The sequence below is a fragment of the Petaurus breviceps genome, unplaced genomic scaffold (genome assembly GCF_028583685.1).
Source record: "Petaurus breviceps papuanus isolate PSGF00001 unplaced genomic scaffold, PetGlider_PUasm1.0 185, whole genome shotgun sequence".
NCBI classification, from domain to species: domain Eukaryota; kingdom Metazoa; phylum Chordata; class Mammalia; order Diprotodontia; family Petauridae; genus Petaurus; species Petaurus breviceps.
In genome coordinates this window covers 15,920,323-15,945,733 of record NW_027185797.1, presented here as the reverse complement: position 1 = coordinate 15,945,733, position 25,411 = coordinate 15,920,323, and the positions used below count along the sequence as shown (strand labels likewise).

Genomic DNA, 25,411 nt, shown 5'->3' with positions numbered 1-25,411 from the left:
CCAGGTCAAATAGCTGGAAAATGGCACAAGAGTTTGGTGTGACTTCTGAAGGTTTAGAGATCTTTTCAACTTACTTAGGAGAGTCTATATCCTAGAAGATCACCTGTTCACAGAAGTATTTGGTTATCAATTGAATGAGTGAGCCATAATTCTAATCAGCAATTTTTTTTCCTTCTCATCTATTTGAAAAACTGGTGCGCTGGAGACATCTTGATGCCACACGCCAAACTCAGAACCTCAGAAAAGTGGGTGTGGATGATATGAGAAAAATAAATATGTGTGGTTTTTTTACCATTGATATTTCTAGTCACTGAACTTTGAAGGCAAAAATCAATTTCCATCTTTGTAAAAAACCAGCAAACTAGAGACATTTTCAAAGAATTCTCAGAAGACTGTAACCTCCTCGAGGACAAGGATTGTTTTTGTTTCCAGTCCTCATAACCTAGCAACAGTGACTAGCACAAAGAAAGTGCCTGATACATGTTTATTTAATTGAATTGAAAGTTAATTGAATTGAATTTACCCACCTAGACTTAATTTTCTTTTTTTTTTTTCCTTTTTTGGAGGGGGAAGGCAGGGCAATTAAGTGACTTGCCAAAGGTCACATGGCTATTAAGTGTTAAGTGTCTGAGGTCAAATTTGAACTCAGGTCCTCCTGACTCCAGGGCCAGTGCTCTATTCACCCACCTGCCCCACCCATCTAGATTTAAAGCCCAAGAGGCGAGGAACGCTCTGAGTCAGGCTTATAATAAGCCTGAATTTGAAGTCAACCAGTAGTTTGGGTTCAGCTAGTGTCTGGAACCAATTTCTTTTATTTGATGTTTTGCATTTCACTAAATTTCACTAAAGGTAGTTAGGTGACGCAGCAGGTAGAACACAGGACCTGGAGTCAGGAAGACTCATCTTCCTGAGTTCAAATCTAGCCTCAGACACTTACTAGCTGTATGACTCTGGGCGAGTCACTTTATACTGTTGGTCTCAGTTTCCTTACCTGTAAAATGAACTGGAGAAGGAAATGGCAAACCATTCCAGTATCTTTGCCAAGAAAACCCCAGATACGGTCATAAAAAGTAGGAAACAATAGAAAGGACTAAACAACAACAAAGTTCCTCTTATGCTGTTAACATGAAATTCACCAAAAAATGGTCTTCAAAGAGCTATTTCAAGGCCGAGATACATTTTGAGCCATTTTCTGAGCCACCTGACACTTTTGAAATCCAATGAATTTGTAGAATTTTAGAAGAGTTTCTGAAAGTCTTGTCATCTAGTAGGATTCATGCCTAGAGTCTTGTACATAAAAAATGGATGCCACATAGACCTAAGAAGATTCTCTCCAGTTTTATTCAAAAATTCAACCAAACAAACCATTATGGTGGTTGATGGCAGTCGTCCTTCATTCTCAAAGAGGACCAAAATGACATCTCTATGTTAGAGTCAAGTCACAGAGCATCTGACTGTGGCTGATCAGGCCAATACGAGCTCAGAGTGTTCCACCACAGGTCAGGCACAAATAGTCCGTGTGACCGTGTGGAGTGGGCTATCTAAATCTGCGTATCTTGTGTGTCCTTTGAGCTGCTTCAATTCTTCTTTGCCCACAGAGTACAGCGCCTTCTCTGATGTGGGCACGCCGTACTGAGTGGTCCTGTGCCAGTGTCTCTCATGTCACCAAATCAACTCCAAAGTTCTTGAGAGAGACCTTGAGGGTGTCCTTGCATCGCTTCTTCTGATCCCCATGTGAGCGCTTGCCCTGTGAGTTCTCCATAACACAGTCTTTTTGGCAAGTGCACATTTTGCATTCGAACAACATGGCCAGTCCAGCAGAGTTGCTCTCTCTGAAGCAGTGTGAATGCTTTGCAGTTTATTTCAAGTAAGGACTCAGTGTCTGGTCCCTTCTCCTGCCAGGTGATGTTCAGAATCTCCCTAAGACAATTCAAATGGAAGTGATTCCGTTTCCTGGCCTGGTGCTGGTAGACTGTCCAGGTTTCACAGACATCCAACAATGAGGTCAGCACGATGGCTCTGTAGACCTTCAGTCTGGTAGGCATGCTAATACCTCTTCTCTCCCATACTTTCCTTTGGAGCCTCTGGCTAGCTAGCTCTGGCAATGTATGTATCAACCTCATTATTAATGTGTACATCCCTGGAAAGTTCACTCCCAAGGCAAGTGAACTCATCCACAACATTCTAAACTCCTCCATTTGCTGTAACCAATGGCTCCACATACGGATGGTGTGGTGGTGACTGATGGAGCACCTGGGTTTTCTTGGTGTTAATCGTTAGGCCAAAATTAGCACAAGCAGCAGAGAATCGATCCATACTTTGTTAAATCTCAACCTCAGAGGCTTCATTGCTTTATGAAAGGCTTACAGTATCCCAAGGTGGCAACTGTATAAAAGAAGGAACATGGGCATCCCATCTTGTATCTAACTGTACATACCACTGGATTCTGGCACTGACCTAAGAGTTTTATCACTAGGGTGGTTGGTTTGCTGGTTCTATGACACAATCACTGTTCTCTAGAAGTTTAAAGACCAATGGACAGTCAAACATACAATCAAGTATGATACAAGGTCTAATATATTAATCAACAAACCTTTATTAAGTACCAGCTACATGTTAGGCACTATATCAAGTGCTGGGGGTATGAGGACATAAAGGAAACAATTCTTACCTTCCAGCACCTTCCATTCTAAGTGGGGGAACAGCATATGTCTACACCCATCCACACAGGAGAGCAAAGGAGAGGATCTGGACAATTACACATTTCAGTAGGGAGTGATCACTTTCCAATGAAGAGATGGCAGATGGGGAGAGAAGGAAGGGAGGAGAGCCAAGGAAAGGCTTCATAGAGTAAGTGGGACAAAGGCTAGGCTTTGAGAGAAGAGACGTACTCACAATCCTTCATAGGACCGTCTCCATATCCACTTTCTGCCTGGCCTCAGAGCAGCCGAGGAGCCCATGTGATTCATTTAAAGGCCGCCAGAAATGCCATAGTGACCATTTTTCAACCCGATGGTTTTTACCTTATTGACATAATATAGGATTTATGACCTACTTCAGCCAGACTGTGAGTAATAAATTAGCCTTGCTAGTCTTAAGGAAGAATGGGTAAATATGACAGGAGTTTGGGTTCAGCTGATGTCTAAAATCATTTTTTTCTCTGATGTTTTGTATTTTACTAAACCCAAAACACATTTTTTCCCCTGAGGATTTTTCCCTTCATTCCAAAACCCATGTGGATTACTAATGGGAATGGAATCTATTTACTGCTGATGTTATTTACACTAAATTCATCAAAATTTTCTTTTGTAAGGGTTACTCCAAGGCCAAGACACATTCTGAGTCATTTTATAAGCCTCCTAACACCTTTGAACTTCAAAGGACCCCAAAATACGCACAATACAAGCTTGATTCCTTATCTAGTCTTCAAGATTTATTCTAAACTTAAAACTTACACAGTGACTTTAACCTGGCCAAACAGGTCCTCCCATCTGGAAATGCTTCCAACTAATTTTCTAGTTGATAAATCATTTTCTTCACGGAGCAGCATTTGACATGATCTTGTATCTAACAGCAGGGCTGTAACTGGGACAAAGCAATCAGAGCTTTGATCCAGGGCACCAAAATTTAGAGGGTGCTGATAGTACTTGTACTAGAATTGAGAGGATGCTTCCACAGTATAGAAAAGAGCTTAAGAATTTAGAGATCACTCCAGCAGTGGGGAAAAAAAAGTTTAGTAGCTATTTAGTAAAAATAATTAAAGTAGAAAATTACCAGGTAACACACAGTAACTATAGCCCAGAGGAGAACTTCTCCAGGGCCTCCAGCCTGCCCCCTCCTCTGATTTTAGTCCTTCTGCCAATGACTAGCTGTGTAGCAACATTTCCTCTCTCTGAGCCTCAGTTTCCTCATCTGAAAAATAATAAGTTGGGACTAGATGACCTCTAAGCTTCCTTCTTGCTCTAATATTTTATGATTACATTTCCACTGCATGGATGAGGATAATCAGATACAGATTAGGGGGGACTATCAGAGTCTCATAGCAGATCAGAAGGCAGAGCCAGAGATGGCTCAGACTCGGGTTGCCAAGTTCTGGCTTGGTGCCCTGTGAACAGATTTCACTTCTAAATTGCAATCACTTTTTTAATGAAATGAAGGAGGGCATTTCAGGCAGAGTGGATCATTGGACTATGGATCTACAGTTGGAAATAACCTTGGAAAGAATCTGGTCTGACTCTCAGATTCAGACCTGGGCTCTCTACCTCCCAAGCCAGGGTTCTTCCCACTATACTGTTCTGTAGAGGCTCACGAAAGCAGACGGGAAATTAGACCTCAGTTGTACCATATGCCCCACTGAGATGCAGCATGAACAGGGTTTAAATTCTTATTATTTTTGTGATTGTGAGCAAAGTCACTTAGCCTCAGAGTCAGTCTTCTTATCTATGAAATGGAAATCATAAAATCTGCGCTACCTAGTTCACGGGGTCCTTGCAAAGAAAACATCCTGCAAACTTGGACCACTGAAGGAAATGGGAATTTTTACAAAATTAAGCTGGGTCCAGCCACACCTAGGGCTCTGTGTTCGGTTCTTGGTGTCACATTTTAGGACAGACATCGATAAGCATCCCAAGGACAATGACCAAGATGGAGAGATGATGCATATTCATATGAGAACTGGTTGAAGGAACTAGGAATATATAATCTGGAGAAGAAAAGTCTTAGGGAGGACATCACAGCTAATATCTGAAGCATTGTGGCAAGGACGGGGGATTGAGTTGTTCTGCTAGAGCTCAGAGGTCAAAGTGAGGACAAATTTACAAAGAGCGGTCTACATATATTTGGGAAGCTAAAGTAGATAGAGCACCTCATCTTCATGAGTTCAAATCTGGCCTCAGACATTTAGTGGCTGTGTGACCCTGGGCAAGTTACTTCACCCTGTTTACCTCAGTTTCCTCATCTGTAAAATGATCTGGAGAAGGAAATGGCAAACCATTCCAGTATCTCTGACAAGAAAACCCCAAATGGGGTCACAAAGAGTCAGACATTACTGAAAACAATTGAACAACAGTAACAATAAATATATGTATATATATATATATAAATATGTTTATGTATAATATATATATATATAAGTAAAAACTTCCCCTCTCTTTCACATAAGGAAAAACTTCCTAACAATGACATTAGCCACAAGTGGAGGGAGCTACCCAGAAAGGTAATGAGTTGGGGGGGAGTGGGATGGAGGTGGGGATATCAAAACAAAAGTTAAATGATCACTTGTTGGGCACGTCATAGAAGGCATTTTCATGCTGCTAAGGGTTGGTGTAGACAGCAAGCCACTCAGGGCCCTTTTAGCTCTGAGATTCTGCCAAAGAATGCTATTTCCATTTAAATAGAAAATGTCAAAAGCCAACTAGTCTCAAGTATTTGGAATTTTTGCAGCCAACCATGAGTGTTTTATTGTATTTTGTTCTTTACAAAACTGCCCAAAGTTAGCTGGTCCTAGGTTTTCTATCAAATTAGCTTATTGAAGGAAATACCACTTCCTTTGGGAAAGGTCAGGTTAAGATACTACCCTATGGATCAAAATGGATCCTTGCAACTCCCCAAAACTCATTTCTCTGGTGACCATATATTGTCTCCCTTCAGTTAGAATATAAGCTCCTTGAGGGCTCACTTCTGTATTCTTACTCCTAGACCCTGGCACCTAGCAAAAACTAAATAAATGCTTATGGATTCATACAGCATTTATTCATTGGAATATATGCCCAATAATGAGATCTCAGGAACATTTTTTCTAATGAACTTTGTGATCAAATGCAGCCACCATTCTGTGGCTTTGGGAAAATCTAGTATCCATCATGGGCTCTGGAGCTGAAGTATGACCCTAGAATCATGGACCTGCCTCTGCCACTCACCTTTCTGGGCCATCTATAAAATGAGGAGGCTGGACCAGGTGATTTCTAGAGAGATCAAAAAGACACAGTGGCAAAGAGCATTGGTTTGGGAGCCAAAGCATCACATATTACCTACCTGTGTGACCCTGGGCAGGTCACCCTCCCACCTAGAGTCAAAGTTTATTTATAAAAAGAGAGAATTTGGGATAAATGCTCTGGAAAGTCTCTTCCAGCTCTAGTCAGAAGACCCAGCAAATTTATAAAACGTGTAAACTAATCTCATTTTATGGATAAGAAAACTAAGGTCCAGAAGATAAAATGGTAGCAGACACAGTTGGTAATTGCCAGAACTGAGGATCCAAGTCACAGCTTCTAACTCTGAATTTAACACTCCCTCCCCTCCCTACACTAGCTCTTCTGAGCTTATTCTAATGATACTAAGGGCAGAAACCCCTTCAAATGCTAGGCTTCTCTGAGTTCTCAGAAGTCAGGCATCTCCAAGTATGTCTTCTTCTCCTGTCTTTGGAGACATTTTTGATGCCCACCTGAAAAAAAAAAAGGTTTTCATTTGTTCTGAAACTTTGCTTTGAGCTCAGGGCAATGGCCCCAGCTTGAGCCAATCCACTCCTTTCTCCACTGCACAAAGAATCTTCTTCCTTAGGTCCTTCCATCCCTAGCAAATGTCCTGCTACTAGTTGCAAACCCAGACCTTGGTGATTTGTGTGCAAGTCCAAAGCCCCAGATTCTCTAACTCCCAACACTAGACCATTCAGGGACCTGGTAACCATCCAAACCACAGAAGAGGAAAGTAAGACAGGAGTGGGGGGATGGGGAGAAGCAGCTGCTTCATAACAAGCAACAGGGCTCAGGCAGTAAAAGAAAATGAGGTTTCTGTCTCTTTAAGGCCGAGGCCGCCTGCCATTGTATGTGCTCCCTTGGCAACCTGCAATTCCCCAGCCTCCTAAATTCAAAAGCAACAATGGAAAATCCTGAGCAAATAAAGTATGGTACCTCTAACGGATGATTATCAGCTTGTTAGTGTCTGAATTGGAGAGCTCAGAAATAAGAAGGCACTTGCTTAGGAATCTGTCCCTAGGTCTGAATGAGAGAGGATTTGGTTCTGGGGTTTTTTTGGAGGAGGCTGGGCTTTTCAGCCCCTTTCAGAGAGCAAAGAAAAGGAAGAAAAGCAAACGACTTTGTGAAAGGTCTAAGTGCCAAACCTGTTCTCAGGCCACAAAAGAACATTCACAAAAAATGAGGGCACCAAGAGGCAGGACTGAGTAGCTCCTGACGTACAACAGGACGCCCAGGCCCTGAATTCTCTTTCACGGTCTCTGTCTCTGTCTGCCGATCTCTAAAGAAAGATTTATACATATGCAAACATATGTACATGTGTATTATGTATATATACATTCACACATATATGGAGAAAGCACCTCCATATAGTTTGTATAAATATAGTCTATACTATATGTATAGAGTTGTATATAGTCGAAAAAGAGAGAAAGATTATATACAAACTATATAAATACAGATGAGAGAGAACACTAGAGTTAGGTCCCAGTTAGTACAGATAATGCATCTCATGAAGTAGAAGCGTGCACTATTTGAAGTTATGATCCCATAAAACGTGGTCATTGATCCAGCCCAATGGAGATGTGTAAGGTGAATCCCCTTAACAGGATTCATCGATTAAACTATCCCAGACTGGCCACACACACACACACACACTCTGTCTCCCCGATCTCATCAGCCCCACCAATGGCACTCACACCTATATATCTAGCCCTAGTCTGTCTTGAGCTCCTGGGCATCACCAGCCAGCTCCAACCAGATGTCCTGTGAATATCTCAGACTCATCATTCCAGAACCGAACTCATGGTCTTCTCACATTCAACCGCCTCTCCTCCTCGTGTCTCTAATTCTGGTGAGGCCATCTCCCTGCTTCCAGGTACCAGATACATTGTATCGTCCTTCCCTCTCCACAGCTCTCACATCCATCTCCTCTCCACTCCCATTGCTAAGCTCTCTTCCACACAATTCATTCTCTACTAAAAGTGCCAAAATAATCTTCCTGAAGCAGGAGTCTGACCATATAGGTGACTGACACCAGCACCTTCAATGGTTCTTTATTGCCACAAGGATAAAATACAATACTGAAATCTCTTCACAGTCTGGTCCCAGTCTCCATTTTCCATCTAATTTCACATTATTTCTCTTCAGACTGCTGTGTGGTGCAGTCCAGTCATCAGTACTGGCACTCCAGCTTCTGTGTGACTCTCACCCCATGACTGGTCACTATGTTGGCTGTTTTTGCTTGGTTTTCTTTGTAACAAGGAACGATTGAGTGTGGGGGAGGGAGAGGGGACAGAGAAAAAAAAATCCAGAAATAATTATAATCTAAAAATGAAAGGTATCATTTTTTTAATTAGATAAAAGAAAATGGCAGCAGAGCTTCAAGATTATTTACATGTTCATATCCAAATCCAAGGAACACATATTACTAAGCACCTTCTATATGCAGTGCACTTTGGCACACAGTGCTTAATAAATATATTGACCGATGGAGGAACATTTTTACATCATTTTACTGTCAGACTCCTCAGAGAGCCTACCACCAGCCAGGACCCTCATCTCTCCTCATTCAAACATAATCTACAAACCGTAAGTGCCTATTTTTTTTCATGAGACATCGACCTTTTACGAGCATTACTTTCTAAGTACTCTGTAACATGGTAATGACCTCTGGGCTATGGAAACATGTAGGGTTGTTTGCACCCCCACTAAATTCCCCTAGACTGTTGGGAATTTGGCTAGTTTTCCCCAGTTCTCCTTGCTGGTGATGCCATGAGCTGTTAATTCTTGGCGCTGTTGTGCCTAATAATAGTGCTAACTCACATTTGAATAGTATATGGCAATTAAATCATGCAAACACTATTCACACTTGGCATAAACTACTGGAGAACAAGGGGAGGGGGGCTTCCCAATGTCACATGGCCAGTAAGTGGCAGCCCGGAAAGGTCAGTGCAGGTCTTCTGACTCCCCCATGTCCAGTGTTCTTTTCCCTGCATGCATGCCTAAGCAGTCCTTTCCCTGGCTAGTTGGATATTATCAAGGTTAAATTCTGAATGACTTAGCTCTGAACGGTGACTTGAGTGGTTTACATGGGACTAAAGCCCCTGAGTTTGCTGACAGCTGTTTCTGCCACTTAGTGACCTTTTTCATTTGCTTCTGAGTTTTAGACTGTATATCTCGTGAGTACCAGATGTGGAGACAGAAGCTGTTGCCGAGTCATTTCAGTTGTGTCCAAAACTGGGGCTTTCTTGGCAGAGATACTGGAGTGGTTTGTCATTTCCTTCTCCAGCTCATTTTAACAGATGAGGGAACTGAGGCAAACAGAATGAAGTGACTTGCCCAGGGTCACACTGCTAGGAAATGTCTGAGACTGGATTGGAACTCATGAAGATGAGTCTTCCTGACTCCAATCCATTGTGCCGCTGGGGTTCAAATTGTAGCTTTATCATGTGTTAACTGTGTGATATTGGGGGGAGGAGGGCGGTGGAATTGCTTGACCTCTCTAAGACTCTGTTTCCTCATTTTTTAAATGATGAAGCTGGACTTGCTGGTATTTCAGGTCCCTTCCTGCTCTATGTATGATTAAGCCTGGGTAAATTACAACTTCTTGACCCCTCCTCCCCAGATCAGAAATTATTGAACAGATGCATATCTACAGTGACAGAGAGAGCTCCCTGCCCAGGAGTTCCCTAACTAGTGAAATCAGAGGTCTAGACCAATAGTTCTAGCATAGGAAGGGAAGAGATCACTCAACCAATACAGTAAATTTTATCTAAATATCTGAATTTTCAATTGTCCAGTTTAAAAAAAATTTAATTTGTAGGCCTTTAAGCTGGAAGATAACTTAGAAACCATCTAGTCTCTTGTGTGTGTGTGTGTGTGTGTGTATACATACACAATCCTTGCCAAGGTCAAGCATTTGCAGACCACCTCTGCTTTGCTCCCCCCAGGCAATCCTGCATCTTTGACGGCTTCTCCCTGACTTACATTCCATTCCCAGGCAGCTCAGCACACAGGTCCTGTTACTGAGATCAGCTATCCCATCTGTACCAGCCACTCCCCGCTCTAACTCTTGCCAGAGACCAGCTCCTGCTGGGGTAGGAGGCAGCTGCTGCCACCAATACAAGAAGATGCATGTGTCTTTTTTGGCAATCTCTGAGTTACCTGGAAGATTCAGTAGTGCAAACTTGCAAAATTGGGCACTGAATTGTTGGGGTGGGGGGAGTGGAGGAGGAAGGGCGGGAGAGGGGAGTACTCTTCAAATCTTCACTAGGCAATGGGAGGCCCAAAGAACAAAGGGAACCTGTGGTCCTGTGACAGTGGGTTACCTGCTAGGACTTCCCAAGGATCCCCTTGTATAAGCCTACAGATATGATGACTAGGAGAAATTAGAATTTCCCTATTTTTTCTTTTTTACTGAAAAGTTTTTGAAATGTAAGTTATTTTTATTTTTTATTGGGAGAAAGAAAAAATCTTCATTGAAAAAGTTTTAGATTAGTGAATGAAATGTTTTATTATCTGGCCTTTCTGCCTCCAAACTATTTTTAGATGCAAGAGATTTTTAATGGTTCATTAAATACTTCAATGCAATTAAATTTACTGACAGTTTATATTTAAACTAATTTTAATGTAAAAAGTGTCTTAATTTTTCACTCCCTACCTCTAAACATTCTTGTACACTTATTCCCAGGTTTAGGTTAATGTGTCCTTTCTCTTTCTAGTTCTGCTTTTTTCACTTTGGATTATTTTATAAAGATCTTTCCAAATTTCTTTTTTTCTCATACTTATTGATATTCATTTCATTGGTTATTTTCATTGAATTGATTCATTTCATTATTATTCAGTGATTTCATTGATTTTTCATTGAAATTCACTTTCATTGATATTAATGGATAATTGTTGATATAATATTAGTGGAATATTCCATTATACTAGAGTACTATAGTTGATTTAACCACTCCCCGAATGCTGGACATTTCAATTGCTGTTGGTTTTTAATAATTAGGAATAATGTTGCTAGAAATACCTTTATATGCAGAGCTTTTGTTTATTCATAATATTTTTAGGGCATATGCCCAATTGTTTAGGGTCAAAGAGCACAGTTTACTAATTACCCTAAAAAAGCAAAAAAGTCAGACTCAGGGCCAGGGATAACCTGGGTTCAAGCCCTGCCTCTGATGCATAATGGCTGTGTGACACTGGGCAGGTCACTTAACTTCTTTTTGCTCTAGACAACCCTCTAAGGCCAAAAGTTGCAAAGGTGCTAACCTGTGTTGCTGGAGGGAGTTTCCTCATAAGAAAGTTAACTATACTAGTAAACTAGTAGGAACTGGTATAAACTAGTTAACTATACTGGTAAGATCCCAGGGCCAGACTCCATCATTTCCCATTATAATAGATCATAGATTCAGAGCTATGATGACCCTTAGAAATCATCTAGCTCTGGCTCCTCATTTTACTGAAGTCCAAAGGAAAGTGACTCACCCAATAGTAGGGAGTGAATAGCAGAAACAGAAATGGGTCCCTTGACTCCTATATCAGGGGTCTTTCTACTACATCACCCTACCAGATCATCACAGCCCCCGTACAGTTAAAAAAAAAAATAAAAGCAATATTACATATCAGATATAAATCATCTCACATCATAGGGTCGTTTGGCAGCCTATGAAGTCTGTGTTATAATGGAAGACCACATTAACAGAGCACCAGTGGGAGACCACTGACATGGGGCTCATGCTTAATCAGTTATTACATTGTCTAAAATAGATAACTGTCCAGAGCTAAGCCAATGGGACCTGGGACAGAGCTTATTGCAAGGACTTATTTAGACAGATGCGATCTGGGATCTGGCCAACCCTATTTCCTGGGAGACTTCAATTTCCACCTTTGTGGGAAGCATATAGCTGGGCATGCAGTTTTATCTTCCTGTCTCCACGAAGGATAGGTTTTAGAATCATATCTAATATGCCACTTTGCATCTGCTGCCCAGCCTGGCTTCACTTCCAAGGAACATGCCCCTCCTAGGACAAGCTCACCACTTCTAAACCCTCCATCAAGCTATTAACTCAAGCCTTGTCTAACACTTCCCTCAGCCTCCTCTCTGGAGGTGGAATGTCAAATTCCTCCCAATGCCCTTCTTTATAGAAAGCAGAAACTGAATTCTCAGCTCACCCCGATTTGCATCAGCTACCCTGCCTGGTTTCAGCTCTATAGAATGAGATACTCCCTGGTATGTCCTTTCCCCCTTTCCTGCCTCCTTTTTATGTGTAGTCCCCTCCACCACCACTCCCCCAACCAGCATCAGATTGTTAGCTCTTTGAGGGCACAGACTGTATTTCTTTTATTAGCTATATCCTGGCTAGTGTATTTAATAAATGTTCATTGGAGTATAGGTATGAGGCTCTTTGCTTATCAGGGCATGGGGGATAGGGGGTCTAAGTTAAAGTCACATTTTCTGTTGCTCCAAAGGATAGAGAAGCTTAACTCTCTCCCAACAGACGCTTATTACACAAAAGGCAATCACAAGATAACAAGCAAACATTTATCAAACCAGATCGGTTTAGCTGGTAGAATACACAAAAAGAGAGGGGCTCTTCCCTCAAAAGCTAGATGAAATCTCCACAGAACCAAGGAAAGGACCATCTCACCAAAGACATTACACTCTAAGCTGTCCCTGGAGGTACAGGAATTAGTAATCAAGGGACATTTAGGGAAGTCATCTTTCTCACATGTCTGCAGATCCAGCAAGATCTCCCTGGCATTATAATTCTGCACCTTGCCCCTCTCTCCTCTCTAAGTATTAATTCTTTTTGAGTTGCTGCTGCCAAAATTTATCACCCTGGAGTCAACCTGGGGATGAGCCTCTTTGAACTAAGCTAGGCTAATGACCAAACAATGGACACAGTCTAGCATCAGCTCTGTTCAAGCCTTTCCTTCTTAGTAAGACCAAACAGAATTTGAACTTGATAAGCATTGCTTTTGAGAACCCATGGTCACCTCCCTGCCATGCCCTGACATTAGAGTAGGACTTCAGTAGAGATAGTTTTAAAAAGAGAAACACGAGGGTCCAGTTGTATTAGCACTCCATCACCAACATGGAGGTTGGGTGCAAGAAAGTGAACTGGTAAGAGATAAAGATAGGATAAAGAAATTGAAGATGCAACCTTTTGTAGGCTAGTATCACTTGTGTCCTTTGGTCTTTATTCAAATATAGATCCCAAGACTGTTGTCATTGCTAATTTTTCTACCAGCAAAAGCACTGCAAAGTCGAAGCTATAGGAGTGTATTGGAACACTAAAATCTGAGTCAGGAGGGCTCACCGAAGCAAAGTTTAATTGGTATCTGCCCAAGAATTCCCTAATATCCTCTAGAAGTTCCACCAAGCTAAAGTCACTATCCCTAGAGGCAGCCCATTCCAATTTTAGAACCGGTCCAAGTTTTTCCTCAAATTGGGTTTAAATCTATTTCTCTGTAATTTACCCCTATCATGCCTCCTGCCTCCTAACCTCTCCCCTCTCCCACATGATAACTCTCCAAATACTTGAAAACAGGTATTATGTCCTTTCTAAATTTTCCAGGACAAAAACTTGCAGTTCCTTCAACTGATGCCTGTATAAAATGGTCAGCCTTCAAAATCCTGGCTCCTCCTCTCCTGAAAGTCTTCAGTTTATAACTATCCTTCCCAAAATAGGATACCCAAGGAACACAATTTATGCCATGAGTGGAAAGATGATGGTAGAACATTGTGGGTATCACTTCCCGTGTTTTGGACACTGTTGGCTCCCACGTCACCCTGTTGATTCAAAACTCTTCAGGTTATTTTCACACAATCTCCCCATCTTGTACTTGCGTTGATTTTTTTTATTCCATGAAGGACTTAATATTATTATCTTCATCAAATTTCATCTTCCTAGATGTTCTAGCCCACATTTCTGGCTTGTCATCCATCGTTTGTGGGCTCTTTCAGTTTCCTCTTGTCTGAAAACATGATCAACACATCCTCCATGCCCTGGTCCCAACCATGGATAAAACACAATGGGCATAAAGGGGCCGAGCATAGACCCTGTGGTTCTCCTTTAGACATTTCGCTCCAAGTTGACACTGATCTGACCACTCTCTAGGCCTGTCTGGTTATTCCACTAGTTCCAAATGCACTAATATATGTTGTGGGGGCAGCCAGGTGGCACAGCGAGTAAGAGCACCAGCCCCAGAGTCAGGATGACCTGGGATCGAATCTGAGCCCTGATACTTAGCACCCACCCAGAAACACCTGGCCGTGTAACCTTAAGCAAGTTACTTAACCCCAATTGCTTAAAATATATATATATGTGTTGTGCTTAGTATAAGACTTTTCCAAATGCCTTGCTGAAATCCAGAGTAACTTTGGTTACATGTAGTAAGTACAGAAGCAGTTTGGTGTATACTGGAATCAGGAAGACCTAAGTTCATCTCCAGTCTCAGACCCTTCCTAGCTGTGTGATCTTAGATAAGTTATTAAACCAGTTTGCCTCAGTTTCCTTAACTGTAAAATAGTCACAACAGCACCTACCACTTGTGGTTTTTGTGAGGCTCCAGCCTGGCTATACATAGTATGTGTTAAATAAATGTATCTTCTCTTCCTCTTAAAAAAAAAAAAAGGAAGTCTGGCATGGACTGTTCTTAATGAAAACGTACTATTCTTCGTGATTTTTCCTTACATTTCTAGATGGTGTCTAACCATCCCTTTAATAATATAGTCTAAAATTTTGCCCCAGGTCAAAGTTAAGATTATTCTATACATAGTTTCATGAGCTCACTTGTCCCCTTTTTTAAAAATCAGAACATTTGACTTTCTCCATACCTACTTCACCCATTCCCCACACCGTTTCAAAGATCATGGAGTGATGAGTATTCAAATCTACTAGTAAATTATTTCACCAACCTGGAATGTATCTGACTCAGGTCTGGTGACTTGAACTAAACCCCAGCAGCTAGAACATAGGAGGCAAATGCTTGTGGATTCATCCATCAAGAGCTATTAGTTGCTTTCTTACAATCTCCTTATGTGTTTGGAGTTTTGTCTCCTTATTAACCATTGTTGTTCCATCTTTTTCAGTTCAGTAATCATTCTCAATGACAGAAAATAAAAAATAAGAGGTGAGCAGTTCTATCTTCTGTCCACCACCCCATCCACCTACTGCCAATTGTTATAGACAAAACTGTGGGGTTTTTTTATCCTTGGAGCAGCTGACACAAGGAGAACCCACCGTGCCTAGCACCCTGCATAGCTCTGAGGCAGTTCCTGCTGAATCGTTTAGATGAAGATTGGAATATTTATTAGTATTCAATTAGTGATCAGGAGAGAATGAGAGCATGCTTCTTCTGGAGAAGAATTGGCCTTCCTGTATACGTGCTAGTGGCAGGAGACAGAAAAACTGAGTGAACAGGTGCAGGCAAATATGAAAATTAGAGACAGGTGTGACATAAAACAATAATTGGAGGAAAACCTCAACAAGCTGAGCAATAGTCAAGCAAATGGAATGAAACACACTAGGCGAGACTACCTAAAGAAATGGAGGTTAAAAGAAAAGACCGTGACCCGGCCCTGGCTTCCCAAAGAATGGTAGGAAGATTTAAGTTCATTGCATAAGCAAACGTAAAACTTGGGCACACGAGAGCTGTCTTTTCGAATTTGTACCCAAACTGCCCCTGAAGGAACGGATCCTGCTCTCTCCCAAGGCCTAAATCTGGGAGGTATAGAAAACCGAGAATGAGTTTTCCCAAAGTCCTCCCGGTCTTGTCATCAGAGGTCATTGAAGAAACAGTCTGGATAACCCCCTGCCAAAGTTGGATTTCTCACACAGAATGGTAACTGGAGATATTTCTATGACTAACTCCTACAAAACGAACATGGGTATTCAACAGGCAATGAACACCCTTGGCTAAAAAAGCTAGGGCCACAGCAACCTCTTAAACACTGAGAATAGGGAAAATAGGACAAATTGGTGGAGAGCTTAGAATCACATCTTAGAAATGAGCATGGCCTTAGCTCTGTGCGCACCAAAGGCCTTTCTGCAGACTCTGCATTCCTCAGTGGTTTGGGTCTGCCCAAGCAAAATGAAGCCAACCATCCAGCCGGTTTGGTGATGCCTCTAGCTGATAGCTGTCAGGTGACTGAAGCCCAACAAAATCACTTTTCCTTAATGGCACTTTGGTCTGAACTGATATGACCGTCATGATACTGCTTTGGTTTAAACACCAGGAGACCTTAAGACTCAAAGTGTAATGCAACCCTCTAACCTTATGAATGAGGGAGCCAAGACCCGCTAAGACACTGGGATAGGGAGGCAGCATGACAGTGTAGAACAGGGACAATGGAGGTAGGCACTGTTGGTTCAAATCTCAGCTATCCTACCCATTTCCCCGATAAGACACTGTCTTATTTTTTTTGGAAAGAAAAACACCAGAGGGCTTATGTTGTCTTGCCTCAGCTCTCCTCCGAGGCACTGCTCTCAATGGCACCAGCAAGCAAATCACTGGGGAAGAACAGGATGATGCGCTCACTGCTGCAGCTCTGATTGGATGCAGCTTGGAGCGCGACATGCGTTTCACGGGGGGGAGGGAGGGGGACGGTGCATACAGAGGGTACCGTAATGTAGCATGTAGCATAGGGGATCACCTTCACTACAGTAGCAATCTCAATAGGGCTTATTTTCAGGGGAGGGCTTATTTTAGAGGAATCTTACACCGTAAGGGGAGGGCTTATTTTCGGGATAGGTCTTATTATCGGGGAAACACGGTATTAGCTGCATGAACTTCAACAAGTCACCTACCCCTTTGGTTTCCTCACCTGTAAAATGGGGGCAGGAGGGTGCTAGATCAGAGTTGTCAAACGTACAACCCAGGAAGTGTGCCCAGAATCAGACTAAAATATAACTGGAAAATACACAAAATCAATAAAAATACAACAGAGGTCGATATGGGCCTGTAAGGGTCCTTATGTATGGGTTAATGGACCCTGTTTTTACGAGTTTGACATCCCTGGGCTCAACTGTCTCCCCACTCTGAATCTATGCCCCTGGGAGCCATTGGCACCTCTTATTTCATATTTCTTTCCATCACATGCTCCCAGTCAGATACCTCCCCCACCCTGTTTCCTTTTGTGTGTTATCTTTCCCAGTTAGATTGTGAATCCCTCAGGGGAAGGGGCTGGCTTTCTTTTTCTTTATACATCCTCAGCACTCAGCAACTCAACACTCAGTCTTGTGTATTGACTATTTTGTTCACTTCAACACTTGAAAGTTAATAGATATTCCTGTGGTTAAGATGTCGGTGTTAAGATACTAAGTTTCAATTACAAATGGTTTTACAAAAAAAATAACTAGAAAGTCCCAAACCAAACACTTGGTTAGAAATCATATTTATTGTCCTCCCATCCCATATACAGGCTCCTATTCAGACACACAGGATGAGATATTGTCCGTGCCCTCATCAGTTATCATTCTGTCAATAAACTGAACCTGTGTCCGGTCTACAATAATGCACCTCTCATTAAAAAAGACACCCTAAAACCATTTGTTTTCTTTTTAATGCAAGAACAGCTTCAAGTTTTATTCTGGATCATATGAAGACAAGTTCCTTGTTTGTCAGTCTCATGATTTCAAGATGCTCCTCCCTCCCCCCCCTAAAAAAAAATTCTATATCCTAAATGATAAACTCTTCTTTTACATTCAGCAAACTTGATACTGGAAAAGAAACATAACAATGGAGATAAGCAGTTACTCTCGTGCACAGCAATAAGTCTAGATGATGTTTACAGAAAATAAATCAGATCTTAGCAGGTTACAGTAATTTCTTGAAATGTAGATTTGAAAGATAAACACAACCCATATCCATTACCTGCTCATAAGTTTTTAAAACCTGCCATTAATTTACCACCTGTCTTCCAACTCCCCCCCCCCCCAAGAAAAAGTACATCCCAGGAAGACAGGGTTTGTCCTTTTCCAACTACAAGCTGACCCTCCCCTCCCCTGGGTCTTAAAAGGATACATGAAAAACACAGACAAGATTTAGTTTGCTGACATAATGAATGCCCTTAGTTTGCTGACATAATGCCCATATGTTTCTTAAAATGCAAAAGCAGAATTAAAATGTCATTGAACTCATACAGTACATTATTTAGTCAATCAGCCATGTTCCACCAACTGAGAAAGGTGTCTGTCCACATCAGTTGTCTTCTCAGCATTTCGTAAGTGTAGTGTATGACCAGTGACTTGGTAAAAGAATGTGCTTATAAAAACACTGCTGGCTTAATTTTGGAATTCGAGGTTTTGATATATGGATCATTTTCCAACATACAAGTGCTGTGAGTGGCACCTTGTTTTTTCATATGAACTCTCCATTTACCGTCATCTACAGGAAGAATTCAGTCAAATAAAATGTCACAAGACAAAATACGTTATCTATATACCTATATATATGTATATATAGATGTATGTATATATTGAACCTAACTAAAATTTTAATAAGCAATACTTACACAGTTCTGGTTATACATTCCTAAAGGCTTAATCATTTTTTTAAGATACATGTTGATAAAGAGGCATATGCAAAAGGCAAAAATTGGGTATTAGTTTGAACTTCAACTTTTTTTTTTCCAAACATACCCCAAAAAGCTGTGTCTACTCCCACAGAAGAAAGCAAACCATGTCCTTGGATATCTTAAAAAATAAATCTCAAAAAGATAGTGCTACCATGTAAAGAATTCACAGAAACTCCATTAGATAGTCCATAAAAGTCATAGCCAGTCAAAGGTAAATCCCAATTATGGGTTAGAGAGATGCTATCAGAGATGTCACCGCCTTTGTAGACTTGGAGGATGGAAGGGCTCGGTTAAACAGGAATGTGGCAGCAATTCAAATCCTAGTCGCGATTACAGTTACAGCAGTAACGAGACTTTTGTAAAATAAGGCATTTTGTTCACATAACAGTTAACAAGCATATCAGTAAACTGGACTCCTTTCATCTTTTCAATTTCATACAATTCACAAATGACAAAGGGGATGGACCCCTCTTTTTCAGAGAACATCACTCTGACTCTTTTCTAGGCAGGGAAAGGAGAACAGAAACACAAATGAGCACCTCCCATTGGGCATTTTTCCTTACTGCTGCAAACGAGAGGGCATTTTTACAAATTGGAGATAACAAAATCCCAATAGTCTTGCACATGCCACCTCCCTCTAAGTCTAGATGTGCACAGCAGAGAGAAGTCAAGTTAGGCCACTGGACTGATACTTTCTGATTTAATAGGACTTAAACCCTATTCAATAATAAAACAAAAAATTCTTTGTAGTGTAAAAAAAATGGTCTCAGAATATGAAAAATATGCTATTAACATATTAAATATTTCTTAAACTACAGGTTATTAGTTCTGTAGAAAGAACCAACATTCTTAACCACTTTGCTATTTCTTTTTTTTTAGCAGTGCTATAGTATGTGAATAGTGGTCAGCAGCTCGAATTTTATCAGCTCAAGCTTGGAATCTCAGCTAAACTATGGGCTGTTAGATGAACTAGTACCTTAAACAACTAATTCTCTTTTCCCACAGGCAGACTCTAAAATACATTACTTAGGGTTGGACTTAACTGTTGCATGTTTACATTATGTATTCTTTAGATTAACAAAAATAGAGTATAGATTAAATCTGATAACGCCAAAACATCTGTTAGTGACAGTTAGATCATCAATCAGGAGGCAGTAAGTACCTATTTGGTTCTTTTCATGCCTCTATTTTTAAACCTCTTGTATGATAAACTTCTTCACAGTTTAAAATATTGTGAAGAAATATGTAAAACTATATTCACATACACATCTGTACACAAAACTAAGTTATTCATATTATTCCTAAACATGCAATGTGTGTGTATCACTGTACATACACATATGCATGTGCCCTAAATAATGAATGAGTTGGTGTGGACTGTGAAATCATTCCAAAAAAAGTTATTTATGAGTAAGAAGAAAAATAATGCTTTATTTACATAGTGCCTATCTCCCAGGAGGTAAATATGCTTTACAGACATTTTCAAATTAACCCTCACGATGCCACTGTGAAGCAGGCAAAGGAGCCATTCAGCACAGTTTCCACATGAGGAAGCCGAGGCCTAAAGAATGAAGTGGCTTGCCTAGAATCCCAAGCAGCTCTCTGGTGGCAGGGCCAGGGACAACCCACGGAGCTCAGTTTTCCATTCATTAGGTCACCCTGCCTGCCTGGTGGTGAAAGGGAGGTCTGTGATTTGGAATTTCCATGAAAGGAGCCCACCTCCTTTTAATTGTGCGTTCTGTTTATACCACAGGGAGATGAAAATTCTTTTTGGTTTTGGCAGATGAAAAAAGCCTTAACATTCAGTGTGATTATAATTCAGTGTAGCTTCTCCTGTTTAAGAGCGACACAGCTGATTTGGTGTATATCATGGAGGATGCTGTCAGGTGCATTGCCGGGTGGCTGAAAAGTTCTCAGTATTATTGCGTGATTACAGGGATCTCTAACAATCAAGTAATGTCTTAAGGGTTCCTCTTTCTCCACACAGGGCAGAAACCTATAAATAAGCATTTTAGCACAAAATGTACAGTCTGCATGAACCAGTCCATGTATAAATAAACCAACAGCCCTAAGGGTGAACTTTAAAGGCCAAAAGCTCTTCAGAGTGCATGTTGTTTAAAGAACGCAGATCTGGCAACTTTAAAAGGAGTTTTGTAAAAATAGAGGCTTCGTTCGGATGATTTTTCATTATTAAGGTCCTTAATGCACGAATAAGGGTTTCTTGTAAAGCCTCCACAGAGTTGACATTTTCTATTCCTGATCGATCTAGTATGCGGGAGGGGGAGGAGAGAGGAGGCAGGAGGAAAGAGAGGAGAGACAAGGAAAGAAGGGAGAGAGAGATTAAACAATATTATTAAGTATTAGCATTTAATTCTTACTCACCAGTCTTATACAGTAGCACTTGATGATATAAAAAAAGGCTCTAAGAAATGTGAACCAATTTGATATTCATTAATTGTACAACTAAGTAAATCTTAAATGGAAGGGCTTATAAAAAAGAATTATATTAAAAACCACATAGTCATTTGGTAAATGAAATAAACTAGCATTCTTTACAGTTTTAGATACTTAATACAATGAAATATTCTAACTTTACAAACTGCTCCATCATCACTGAATATGACTGTGTATGCATATTTAGCGAACCCAGGCCTCCAGAATCTCCCCACTAGGCCACTCTGCCTCTCACCCCATACTCCTTCCTTCTCCCCTTCCCCAAAGTGATGACAACATTAACTTCTCCCTCCACCTTCACATCACAGTGCAAAAATAAACAAAGCTTTTTAACATCCCAAAGAGGCACAGCTCCTTTTAGGGCACCTTCTGACCCTTCCTGTACCAGACCAACAAGGAAGGAAAAAAAAAAAAAAAAGACCTCTACAATCAACCAACAGCATGCTCACTCATGCTTTATACTTGTAAAGAGAAATTAAAATGTCCACTGTGTTCTTGTTTAAAAAAAATAATAAAAGGGGGCAGCCGGGTAGCACAGCGAGTAAAAGCACCGGCTCCAGTGTCAGGATGACCTGGGATCGAATCTGGGCTCAGACACTTAGCACCCACCCAGAAACACCTGGCCTTGTAACCTTGAGCAAGTTACTTAACCCCAATTGCTTAAAAAATAATAATAATAATAAAAGCCACTTTTTTGGGTTTTGTTTTGGAGATTTGGTCTCCCTCTTTCCTGTCCAGGCTGGAAGCACAGAGGTCACTCCCAGGCCTGGGCCCATCATTGGTTAACAGTGGAGCTTTCCAACCTGACCCAATTTGCCCCTCCCCAGGTAGCCTGGTGGCCCTCACTCCTAGGATTGACCTTAAAGCAGACCCATGAAAGTCATTAGCCTAACTAGCCCTCACAACTCCCAAGGTCAAGAGATTCACCATATCAAAGATCCTAGGTCGCTAATACAATCCTTTAACAGGGTTACTATAAAGAATTCACAGCAGCAGCATAGAAGACATTGAGACAACCCCCTGCACCAGGCAGTATTCTTCACATTCATCCTATGCTGTCCCCTGATTCTGAGCTCCTGATACTCATGATTATACAGCAGGACTGACCCTGAATCTGTAGGCCAGGTGGTTGATGATCCATGGGGCACTGTTGCCCACATGCAGACATTTTCTTTCCTGCTCATGCCCTTGACCCAAACTGGAAGTCACCACTGCAGAAAACCCCCAGATCTTCATTTGCAGCTGTGACTTCTCAGCATCCTCCCTTCCTTAGCTCCCCAAGCGTACAAAGTGGCCACTTTATACACTTGTATGTGTTATGTGTGTGTGCCATCTACCATCTTAACATCCCGTCTTGAACTTTATTCTGAAACATGCCACTTCTGTCAGTGGCACCACTGTTCCCTTAGTGTTCCAACTCGGTATTCTCCCCTGGGGATGGGCCCTACAGTCCTCCTCCTCGCCTGGAGCCCTTGGATACTTCCCCAAGCCAGCCCACAGTCACATCTCCTCAGAGTGCAGGCTGGCACCTTTTGCTGCCCCATTTGCCTCATGCTGTCTTTGTTTCTCCTCCTTATGGGCAGGAACCCCAGCCATCAGCACATGTGGATTTGTGTCCAAACTAAAACCTGTGCTTTCAGGCAGCAGAGTTACTATTTTAATGTTATTAGTTACCAAAGAATAATCAAGAGCCAAGAAAAATACAAGAGACTCGTAAAGTTTATCTGGTGAATAAAGCAGCCTTGAGCAGAATCCCTTCACAGGACTATTACCATAGTGCTTGTTTAGCGCTCACCTCTGGCAAGGATTACTCACTATGATAAACAGTGCTGAAATGTACCCTCCAAAGTGTGAAAGAACCTTACACTTTCCACTGATCCAGCCTTCAGGTGTGTCCAGCAGCTGGTCATCCCCAAGCAGGGACCAGAGCTCTAATGAGCGTCTGCACTGCCCACCACAGTGCTCTGCATACAGCAGCAGGCTCTCAATAAACCTCTGCTGATTAAAGTCCCATTTCCCACTTTCTACACCAATATATTACAAAACCTTAATGACGGAGCATACAGAGAGGTATGCTATTGTTTCTCAGTGACCCAGACATGGTACAACCTATGCTTCAGTTTCCTTATACACAGCAGAAAATATCCCTTGTCTTAAAGGTTCCAGTCAAGTCAGCTAACACGGATTACGTGCATGCTACATCCCAGTCACTGGGTCAGGCGGGGGGGGGGGCGGGGTGGGGGGGGGGGGGAGGAGGGGGGTGGGGGGGGGGGGTGTGGGTGGTGGGGTGGGTGTGGGGGGGGGGGGGGGGGGGGGGGGGGGGGGGGGTGGGGGGGGCGGCAGGGGTCTAAAGGACAGCTGAGTGGGAGGCTGGGCTCTTCTAATGGGAGAATGAAGGACAGAGGAAAGAGAAGAGAGGGAGGAAGAGTGCTCCTGTGGGACAGTCTCTGTATGCTTCTAGCTGACTGATCTAACACCTCCATCACACCTGCATGCCTACAAGTGCCATCTGTCTGACTTAAATGGTTTTTTTGAAAGCTCCATCAGGGGAACAGACTAAGGACTGAGAATCACAAATGTGTAGTGGATATTCAACAGAAGCTGAAGTGCAGAGCAGTAGGTGAGGACTCTGTGAAGACCCTGGCCAGACCTGTGAGGGCCACATGGCTGCCCCGGAGCCCTGGAGCTGGCAGGCTCCAGGCCCTCTCCTTCTGGCCTTGTGGGGCTGCCAAGGCCATCCTTGTGCTGTGAGGAGGGCTGACTCGTTCTGTCTCTGTGTGTCCCCAGGGCCCAGCAGAGTGCCGGCACACAGCAGGCACTTCATAAATGCCTGCTGATCACCTGATTACCTGCAGATACGAGGACCACAGCTGTGAACAAGCTCATCTCCTCATCGCTGAGCTGTAGAGAATTTAGTTTCTCACTAAATTCAAACATGGAGTTGAGCAGCTCTCCAGCTCCCATCGAGCGTAAATCATCCACACTATACTTCTTTCCACTGAGGAAGGTCACAGTACGTTCCTTTGCATCAAATAGCGATGCAAACCGTACCATTAAAACCTAGCAAGAGAAAAAAAAAGTTTTAAAAACTCATTAATAGTACCAAGCAAGACAGCTTAATACCATTTCCAAACATCACTTTAAAACAAAAAGAATCAAAAGCATACAATTAAAACCAGGAAAAAAGGAAGACAAAGCAACTGATGATTATTTTGTTTTTTAAATGATGCAGGTAATTCCACTGTCCAAAGAGAATTTAAGGATTTGGTGCATATAAATAACTCTATATTCATTTATATAAGAAAATGGTCAATAATGAAAGGATAACCTGACTATTTTCTAACTCAAAATTGATAAATTGATCTAAATTGATGATAAATTGATCTAAAACAACAAATACCATCCTTTAGTTTCCTGAAAATTTTTTTGAGCAACAAGCTTTAGGAGACAGAAAAATACAACTTCTACAGGAAATACAAATAAGCTACATCATTTTTTAAAAAGATATGCGAGAGCTCACTTGACACCCAGGAGAGCACACATACAGAGGGTGCTTAAAGAAAATTAACAAATCGCAATTAGAAGAGAAAATATGTCAGCATAGAGGAAGGGTTAGAACAGAAACAGCAGCTACTGATTAGACAGAACACTTAGCTAAACCCTTGAATGCATGGCACCAAATGGAATGTCTGCTGCCTTTGCAAAGAGGAACGAACCAACCCTGGGTTCCAAGGACTAGGCCATACAAAACAGAAAGAAGCCACCGGAAACTTCTCCTTCCCCTAACTATATTAGAAGCCAGCATTATTATCCCACAATTCCTGTCCTAGGGCTCTTGCATCAGTATGAAAAAAGAGAGAGACACTTGCCCTCTTCTCATTGAGCAAAGTCTCATGGGTTCAAATGTTGGGGTGGAGGTAGGATGAAAAAGTTAGAAGACAGAAGTCCTACTGTATTTTAAAAGAAATGTCACTTTTGTTACTTTTAAGTTATTGGCAAAATAGGTCATACTTTTCTCCTCTGAGTAGACAATAACCGTTAGCACACTCGTTACGTGTGTATGTATAGATGTGTGCACTATGTATGGGTATGTATAAATGTATATGTGTATATATGTGTGTGTGTACCTGTAAGGGGGGAAAGATAGAGAAGGAGAGAGAGAGGGAGGGACGGGGGATAGAGAGAGGGAGGAAGAAAGGGAGAGAGGGGGAGGGAGGAGGAGGGAGAGAGGAGGAGGAGGGGGGAGGGGGGAGGGGAGGAGGGAAGGAAGGGAGGAAGGTTGGAAGGAAGGAAGGAAAGATGGTTGGAAAGACCATTCTTTTTTTTATAGGATAAATTATTACCCTTTCTTTTGCCCTTTCCCCCCCCCCCGAATAATTAAGGATAAACTTGAGGCATGGTCATT

The 25,411-nt window shown here is 41.8% G+C and overlaps 1 protein-coding gene across 1 annotated transcript in view; it reads right to left on the bottom strand.

Annotated features, from left to right (window-relative positions):
- Positions 1–17,354: 17,354 nt before the first annotated feature.
- NR1D2 (nuclear receptor subfamily 1 group D member 2) overlaps positions 17,355–25,411 on the bottom strand; it is a 55,790-nt gene continuing 47,733 nt past the window's right edge. The window contains exons 7-8 of the mRNA XM_069088491.1: positions 23,856–24,066; positions 17,355–20,817 (exon numbers count right to left, since the gene is read on the bottom strand). Coding sequence (XP_068944592.1) covers positions 20,621–20,817; positions 23,856–24,066 — 408 coding nt within the window. The 3' untranslated portion in view covers positions 17,355–20,620. The remainder of the gene's footprint in view (positions 20,818–23,855; positions 24,067–25,411) is intronic.